The sequence below is a fragment of the Spodoptera frugiperda genome, chromosome 8, assembly GCF_023101765.2.
Source record: "Spodoptera frugiperda isolate SF20-4 chromosome 8, AGI-APGP_CSIRO_Sfru_2.0, whole genome shotgun sequence".
Classification (NCBI taxonomy): Eukaryota; Metazoa; Arthropoda; class Insecta; order Lepidoptera; family Noctuidae; genus Spodoptera; species Spodoptera frugiperda.
Window position 1 is genome coordinate 4,322,413 of NC_064219.1, and position 9,999 is coordinate 4,332,411.

General features: G+C 34.4%; 1 protein-coding gene across 3 annotated transcripts in view; it reads right to left on the reverse strand.

Moving 5' to 3' along the window:
* Nucleotides 1-8,594, reverse strand: part of LOC118275745 (hypoxia-inducible factor 1-alpha) — a 104,523-nt gene extending 95,929 nt beyond the window's left edge. The window contains exon 1 of one of the 3 annotated variants that reach the window (XM_050695372.1): nucleotides 8,275-8,594. In XM_050695372.1, coding sequence (XP_050551329.1) covers nucleotides 8,275-8,306 — 32 coding nt within the window. In that variant the 5' untranslated portion in view covers nucleotides 8,307-8,594. The remainder of the gene's footprint in view (nucleotides 1-8,274) is intronic. The other 2 variants (XM_050695371.1, XM_050695373.1) reach the window with 2 other exon arrangements.
* Between the last annotated feature and the right edge of the window lie 1,405 nt (nucleotides 8,595-9,999).

Sequence of the window (9,999 nt, forward strand, 5' to 3'; positions counted from 1 at the left end):
ATTCGTACGTCGACCTATTTTAAAAATCAGTGATGTATTATCTGCAGACAGAACCATTTTTGGTTCATTTTCGAATATGAGTGGCAAATCGTTTATGTACACTAAAAAGAGGAAAGGACCCAATATTGAACCTTGAGGAACGCCCATTTTTATCTCAGACCCTTGTGAATTAACACCGTTAATATGAACTTTTAGCTGCCTATCTCCTAGATATGATTTCAATAGACGGAGGGCAGTGTTTCTAATCCCGTAATGATTTAATTTCAGCAAAAGTGTCTCGTGGTCAACGCAATCAAATGCTTTTGAGAGGTCACAAAAAACACCTATGGCATCCTGTGCTTCCTCCCAGGCACCAAATATTTCTTTCATTAAAGTAACACCGGCGTCAGTTGTACAACGACCTTTAGTGAAACCATACTGCTGATGGTGGAAGATGGAGTTTTTATTAAAATGATGAAGCATCTGAGACAGTATCAACTTTTCAAACACTTTGCTAAGGACCGGCAAAATAGATACAGGCCTATAATTATTAGGTTCTGTGGTTTCACCGCTTTTAAATAGTGGGATAACCTTGCTATATTTCATAAGGTCAGGAAAAATACCGTCATCTATACTTTTATTAAAAATCATAGCCAGATAGGGCGCTATAGTTTGAATAATTGTTTTGCAGACTTTCACTGATAGTCCCCAAAGATCTTCAGTTGATTTTATTTTAATTTCTTTAAAGACCTTTACGATCTCTAGAGGATTCGTATATTGAAAAATAAAGTCATGTTGACATGATTTTACATTTTTTTTAAGCAAACTAGCTGAGAGTGTAGCTGAAGAATTTAAATCTCTAGTAATTTTAATAGGAATATTAGTAAAAAAATTTTCAAATTCCTGTGCTACATCACATTTTGAAGAAATTTGTCCAATTTCAGATCTTAATTTAATTTCTGAATTATGTATTTTTTTCCTACCAGTCTCATTTTGTATAATTTTCCAAGTTGTCTTTATTTTGTCATCAGCTGATTTTATTTTATTGCTGATATAAAGACGTTTTGCGGCTTGGCACACTAATCTAAAAGTCTTTGAGTACGATGACACCCAGATCCGGAACAACAATTTGTGGAGAATTGAAGAAGCACAAAGAGTTAGTTACTCCGTGCGGTAATCGATCGAACCCGCTACAGCCGGCTGTCCAGCCACCACACCAACTATGCAGTTAAATTTAGGCTATTTGATTCATGTCAGGATTTATAAAGAGTATGTATTGTGTGAACAATCACAGATTAATGATAACATTTTTTTAAAGAACGTCGGCGTCTGTACCCCGTAGGCGTCAGCAGAATTAGCCTAAATTTCACCAATTATGTTATGGGTCCCATGTGCGTATGCCATTACATTTCTATCCGCCAAACACCAGGAATAAAACCAAACCCCATGACTGTGATTCTTTATACACCGAATGATACTATGATTTATTCTTAGCGTATGTTATAGTTATACTCAGATCAACGAAGCTGCTTTTTATTCAAACATTTTTTTAGTAACAACAGTGTAAACAATTTTTTTTTCATTAGTTAGTACAAATGTCAAAAACCGAGGCCAGTCAAAGACCTCTTCTCGAGTTGTTATGTACAGCATCAACGAATAGTTATTGACCATCAATTTATCACGCTTCTTCAATAACTACGTTTTCGTTTAGACCGATGAATCATCCAGTGTTTCTTATGCAAAATAAGAAACAGTTTGGATAGAATTGTTAATAGTTTGGTAGTTACACTAAATAGCTCTTTTTGTATCTTCTTTTTACTTAAATAGGTATTGTATCTATTTACTTCCAAAACTACTAGAAATAGCAATAGTTAGTTAGTTAATGTATTTTTCACATTCTTTGCGAGTATTGCATCACATAGGAATACTATAATAGTTAATCTGGATAAGTGGATCCCATCCTAATGCATATCACTTAGATTCAATTTAAATTTAAAATATCAAACGGGTCTCAACCTACGTCTTTTAAAGTAGGACTAAAAATATAAAAAAAACTGGAAACCTGCGATTTCGTTAGTTATTCAAATTAAACAAAACATAGGGGCTGATAGTAAAATTTTACTTTTGAAAAGTTAACACATTACTGAATCATTTGAACTAAATAGTTCATGACGTAACATAACTACGATAACATGTAAACAAACGAATAAAAACCAACTGAAGGTTTTATAAATGCTCTTGTTTGTTCCACAACGGAATACTCCTAACTATTTTAGTATCGATCGAAATATTTCTTGCATCCGTTTGAGTTTCAAAGTAAAACCACACAAAATAAGTTTAAAATATTAATGAAGCCAGCAATAGTCGGGTGCAAGGGATTTACCTGTTCCACGGCGCCATATTTTGCTTGCAATTAATGTTCAATCGTTCCTCGAATTGTCTGTGCGTAGTTGTGACGATATATTCAAATACTATTGACCCCTGAGTCAAATACCATTTGACGGACACACCCATTTCACAGATAAATAATAAATCTTAGAATAATGAAGCGCTTACGCACTTTAAGTTGTTTTTGTGATTTTTTTAATAAAAGTAATCTCCATGAAGTAGCAGTTAAATACTGACATGTATTGTAGGTAGTTAGTTGAAATATATGGCAATACATAATGACCATTCTTTTTTTGTGACTTCTAGGGTGTATCAGACTCTTACTGACTAAAAACCACCACATCTTGCTTTTCGAGCCGCAGCTCTTGGTCGGCATCAGTCGTAACGTCCGTAACTTCATTTTCGCAAATTTTGCTTACATAAACCTCAATAACTCCAGAAAATTCAGTAAAAAAACTAATTTCATACATACACAATTAACTAGTAAGTTCTTTATCATTCCGTTTATGAGATAATTGCGGATACCGACATAGAAACAACCCAAACATACATAACAGCAATACGATGACCTAAAAACGGAGTATTTCACCGAAAATTGAATTTATCTTTTTTCGTACAAATTGACTTTGACTCAACAAATCGAAAGTTAGCCGGCCAGTTTACAAACCGAACGTCAGTTGTTATGTCGGCAAGCAAATATTCTACGAAATTGTCCAATCCAGTCTTCAAGTGTGCGAGAGAATATTGCATTTTGTTAACTTTCTTCCTCAAACTCAAAACCTTTTGGCGGTGTTTTCATTCAAGGTTTTAAGTACAAATATATTTTAATTATTAGCTTAGCATAAGTAAGTATTATGACCGCACGTTTCTAAATAATTTTAATAACTACTTAAATGTAGGTAGATGCGGCTAATTTATTTTTCCTTATAGGTAAATGGGTACTTTTTGATTTTCATTATTGAAACATTTGGATGCCTAAACTTAGACTTCTTAGGTGCATATTAGTACTACCTAGTCTATCAATAGGTCCGGAACTGCGGAATACCTAGCGGGTTTACCGGGGCTCCGGCTCGAAAAGCAGGAGTAGGAACAGGTGGTTTTTAGTCAGTAAGAGTCTGACACTCCTTCTCGGCTCGCTCAAGGCAGGAAAAGTAAAAACAAGGCTATCAATAGCTTCTCCATGTCATATTGATGACGTCATTAAGCCATAGGCATGAAGCCTACATGCGTCAAAAACCGCTGAAGTTTAGCTTTATCTGTTCAATATGCAAATTGTTTACATTAACGACATTATATTACTGTCGGAAGCCGGAAATATGAAGCTGTCGGAAACTGGTTAGTTATGTATTTAATTAGTTAACTACAAAGCTTCTGGAAAAATTTAAAGCTGAAACTGGAAGTAGGTAACTAACAAACGCACACGGTTTTCCCATTAACTGTAATGTTCCATGAATATGATCCATTCTATGATCGAATAAATAAATAGTGAGCTTCATCAAGAAGTAGGTTAAGTAACCCATGGCTTGCCCTGGGTGGAATTTTGACGATTTTCTCGAATATGCGTCCCAATTCTATAGGTAAATATGGAGATAAAATATATCGTAATTTATGCTATCTCACACTAATCCCGTACTGGTGATTTTTTCAATCAGTTATGTATACAGTGCCTTTTCATGATGTAAACAGATAATTAATTATATGAACTAGTTACATTTTAACTAGTTATAGAGATACGAGAGTCTAAACCTTAAAACTGGCTCTAAACGATTCCATACTCATTAGTTTTTATTACTACACCATCGAGCCTGAAAGCTGAAGTGTTTTGGATCGTAAAACTTAATCTTCAGAAAAAAGCAGTAAACAGCGTTAATGCAAAAAGATTCAAGTGGATCAAAGTGATTTGAAATTATGAGAGGAACTTAAATTGAATTTGGATGGAGGCTAAAGTAAAAATGTATGTTAAGTACTTTCTAAATGGGTATTATGATTTATGGCCCATTAGTAATTTAGTATTTACCTACAATGTATTATTACATCGTACGTAACTAACTAAAAAGTAACGAATTGGTAATCGTGGCCTGGGCTGCTGGGCATAGATTGCAATGAATGAAGGTAGGTTCTATCAATTAAAATGCGAAAATTTAACAGGACGCAGAGAATTTCAATTATATTGGTACCTATAGGAGACACCAGCGAATAAATTTATAAGGGCTGGCGCTAGTTTGAAGTCCACATAATTAATTTCTTCACTATTAAAGAAATCTATAAACGTAGGACATGCATAATAGGCTTTGGCCTCCATTTTTCCTGCAGCATTGGTAATTGCGAATGATCACTCAACGGTTGGATGACAGGAGGGGGAAACAGGATGAACAGTGCTCGACAATCAAATCAAGATTGGCTATCTAGACCTGTGGTGGTAACGGTTGAGGAAAATCTAGACTTCCTAACTCATGTGAGATGTCACTAGGATAGTCTTCCTGTACCTCTACCATGAGTTTGAAGCAATAGTATTTGTCGATAGTCGATAGCGTCGACGTAAAATTTTTGTATGTCCAATTTTACAACGCCTCTACCGGTTACCTATAAAATTAAAATTTGCCATGATCGTCCCAAAAAAATTACTTCCACTACTCTCTGTTTAAAGGAACTACAAAAAAATTACGCCTTCTCTATCGAGTATCGACACAGTTGTTGTAAACTCATGGTAGAGGTACTGTTGACCATGAAGCTATCGGTGTTGGGTATCCTCATAAAAACAAGAGAAGAAGTCTGTTACATCCAATACGGTTAAGGTTGCCAGAAAAGCCTAAGAAAGGGCTTCAAGAACGTGAATCTTGTACTTGGCAGTTGCGTTTGCTAATTTTGTATGGCTGTATCTAGAGGTACAAAGTACGACGCGACGCGACGTAGCAATTATTATGCGAGGCCAAATAACATAGTTAGCAATCATGCGAAATATTCCTTTCGTTAATATCTGTTTTTTAGTAGTTACTTGTATAATGCAGCCGTATGGTGGCGATAGAATCGAATTTGACCACCACCCCTATTCTTCCTGCGGGTGTTTTATGTGGACTCATTGATCAGTAGTGGAAAGGTGCATTGTTAATGATTGTGGTTTCTGGTTCTGATATAGAAATTACATACCTATAACAATAAGTATAAAAACGTGTGTCAAACTAAACTTAGTTCTTTCTATAACTAACGATTCACAATATTATCAAAAAAAAATCTTTACGCATTGACGAAACGCCTTGCGAAGCTACGAAAATGATAGTAACTAACTAGTTAATAAAATAATTGAACGCAATAACTATGGCGCCTAAGTTTATGTTTTATGTCGCAACGCAAGTTTAAAACGGCTGGGTTTTATGAACTTTATGAATTAACATAACAGGATAGAAAATGTTAAAACATCATTTGTACAACTACCTGCTTAAAGTACATACTTTTAAATATTTTATCACTTTGAGTTCCATGAAGTAGTAACTAAAACAAAAACATTTTGGTATCGAGACAAAGAAAATTAACTAGCAGATAGATACTTGGTTATCATTTTCTTTTTAATAAAACACATAGTTATTTATTATCTCTTAAAAGTCTTAAGATTCTGAGAAAAGAGTAATTGATCTGAAATGTTATCAATACTTTAAATGTTTATTACTAAAGTAAAACAAAGAGCTTTTAACTTTAATACTAAGAACTGAGAAGCCTAGATTTATTTCTTATTTCTTAGTAAGCATGAGGAAACTGAATGGACGCTTTGTGCAATATATGTTTAAACAATTTGTAGAATAATTAGGTAAGTACCTATTTGGATAGACATCATAGTTAGTTCAAATAAAGAGTATTTGGTAGTTATCGAGAATTAGAATAAAAAATTTGAGCCTAATTGATCTTTAGTTATTTACACATGTCAGTGTGATGTGAGATTTTTTTTTAATAAGATTATTCGGTTGACTGTGTCAATGACCTTATTAATTTGGGTGTCGAAGGAAATATACTGGGGGACAAAAAGCATTTAGGCTGTTTACCGAGACAGTTTTTATTTCAATGAAGTTTTACTAATGTTAATTAGATAATTAAACAATGAGAAGTACCTATAATACTTAATGGTGTGTCAATAGCATTACTTTAATGACTTATTCACAGACAATATTATGTCAGTTTGAGTAACAAAGACACAAAGACAGTAACTATTTAGGTAGTTATATCTCATAAATGAATACTCTAATAACTTTTACTTTTTGTTAAATATAGATATAGTCTTTTTTGTTATAAGCCGGTAAACGAGCTGACGGATCACCTGATAGTAAGCAATCGTCTCTGCTCATTAACACCCGAAACACCAGAGGTGTTACAAGTGCATTGCCAGTCTTTAAGAAGGTTAGGAATTTAAGGAGAATCGGGAGAATAAGGAGATAGACACTATGACAGACTTAGGTGACAAATTGAACCTATAAATTTACCTCTTAAAGACCTAACTTATGAGTCAAATGTTTACCTCTACATATTGACATTTTAATACACAGTTACATCACTTAGTGTAGCTTAAAGGATAAAGATGGAAATTAGGTATATATAGTTTAGTTTAACATGCCATGTAAATGACCCCTACATTAGTAAGGGTAGTTTTCAGGCTCTGGAAATGGTCTTTACAGAGGACCCGGTACCCTTTATTGACCCTGATGCTGACCAATGGAGAGGTTTTGGTAAGAAAAGACTACCATTCTCCCTAATCACCTAGTCTTGCTACCCAAAATCTAGGTGACTTATATAGAAGGACAAACAAAGAGATTGATTTCAATTTTATGCTTTTTGAGGTCATTCTTGTGTTAGTGGAACGGGAGGATTCTCTACAAGTAAAACCTAACTTATAGAAAAATTAATTGTTTACTAATGTGAACAGTACAATGTACTGTTACATCATTAGTCAAATACCTAAATTAATGATCAGTGTTACCAACTTATTTACCTAATTATGACAGGTGCATAAATTCTGATTCATATTTTTATTACTTAAATGTCATAAATAATGTAAACCTTTTATTTATTCTATTGTATCTGGATATGACATGTCATTCATCATAATGTTATTGATAAAATGATAATAAATCTACACAAACTTTCCCTGACAACAATGTGAAAATGAAATTTTATCACAGACTCAATGTAATCTCAGCAAACTGAATGATGATGCAATGTGATTTCCATAGAAAATTGTCAAAAAAGTTTTTAGTAAAGAGAATCAATATTTAACCAGTTTTAAGAAGCTCATGTTGATATTTATATTGAGTAACAGTTGCATTGGCCATCAATCAAGGTGTACAATTAATTAGGTAATTCTGCCAATATCTTTTTGTGCATGTTGTGTTGCTAGACCAAAATATTTATTACTCATATTTTTTTAAGACTTATAATGCAACATTTTAGGACTACCAAATCGTTATCATTTTAGTCACTGCCTCCCTTTTAAGAGATAAATATGACAATGGGAAATTAGCCCACAATAAGTGTTATCAACATGATTTTGTTTACAACAAAGTCAGCTTTTATCACTAACCTTCAAATAACGAGCCAGGAAATGTTGAATAAAAGTATAACACAAACAATTTTTGTTAAGAATTCTTAAATAGGTGGTGAGGAATCCCGTTACGGTACCTGTGTCGACAACCCTATTACCATAAGTTGTTTAGGACCTATAAATTGTCTCCGCGAGGTCGACTTAACTCCTGAGCATGATATAATCTGGTAAATAGTCAAATAATGAAGAGAAAGTTCAATGCTTCTGGTGACACTTGGCAATCCAGCACCAGGAAAATTTAGAAATCATACATAAGAACATTCCATTGATCTCTATTCATAGGTTATGTTATACTAATCACCAAATTAATTACAACAACATACCTCCTTTTCTGATTAGCTGGCTTTGTAGACATTTCGGTTTTTATCGTGGACACTATTATGAAACTTCGCGATACGAACACAATCTTAGAACACTGCCAAGGAGAGTATCATATCGCTTTTCACGTTATGCTTTTTGTTTTGTTTTATCATTCACCACTAATAAGTTTCACTAATCACAATTTAGGTCATTTTACAATGCACAACACATAAAAATGCACTTTGTTATCGTGAACTTGCACAGTAGAAACACGAGATCGAAAACGAAGTTTGTTCAGAAGTTGATTCTGTCGACAATTTGATATGTTTGTACCATATCCAAAATTATTATCTCTATCATTGGTCGAATTGTCTCGCTGCCACAATAACTACCAATAGCGTTGCGATCGCGGTGACATTTGAACAAAATTACGTGTCACAAATAGCTACAAAGCAGCATCGGTAGATGGCGGTAGTAAAGCCCATAAGAATTTTAGGTGTAATTACAAAAGATGTCGTTACTTGTGATTACAAAAGTTGGGCAAAAAAATGTATTAATTGTATCCTCAAATATCATTATTTGAAAACGAGTACCCTCCCCTACTAAAAGAAATATACCGTACATCGGCTTTGTTTCTTACATTTTAGTAATCTTTTATTACGTCTCAACTTTTTATTCAATTTCAAACAGTTTTTGGTCACCGCACAAGATGGCAGCACTGACATATTGTAAAAAATTAAAGAAACAATTCGTATATTTGGTATATTATAAACCTATGTACATTTTCTTCTCACTATACCAAATTAAATTCCTATGTCTATAACTCCCGTTTAATTGGCAATAACCAAGTGACCTTATTCTGGCTAACACCATACCGAACTTCGTACTTCGACTTTTGTACGTACCTAGTATTATTATACTATTTATTCTGTAGAATTAGGTACTTAATTACGCAAATCATTTCTAAAACCCGTAAAACTGGGCAGTAGGTTATTTACCAACCCGGGCATCGAACCCAAAACTTAATACCTATCCCTTGATCGGCAGTCGCCTTTGCGATCACACGTCTAACTAGTTTTTAGTGTAGGTACTTCATAGGTAGTTTACTTAGTTATTTACATAATAACACTTAAATAAAAAAATACATGACATCTAGGTACTACATGATTTAAGTATGTGAGAGCCATGCTTCACCACGAATGGGCCGGCTCGACCGGAGTAATACCACGGCCTCACAGAAAACCGACGTGAAACAACGCTTGCGTTGTGTGAGTGAAGTTACAAGAGGACCAAATACCCCGATCCCAATCCCCGGTTTACCCTTAAATTCCTAAATCCCTAAAGCACTTATAACGCCTCTGGTGTTACTGGTGTCCATGGGCGGCGGCGATTGCTTACCATGAGGTGATTTGTCTGCTCGTCTATTTACGTCTACTCGATGTAGGTACTTATACCAAAAAAATTAACAGCTAAAAATAATAAGAACAAAAGAATACAATGTTCAATAAAGATAACTAACCTACTTAATATACCAATGCACGCTCCCATGCATCATTCCAGGGTGCGTTTACCATCTGATTAAGATCTCCAGTCCATGGTTCATTTGTCTGAGTGGCGTTAGAGGACCATTGATCAACTGTCTGTGCCCGCCAGTGACAAATAGGTGCAGCTAATGAGATTATTGCTGTTATTAATTTTGTGGTGCATCTGGTCGTTTGGGGCTTGTTTGTAAAGTAGGATACGTGGAG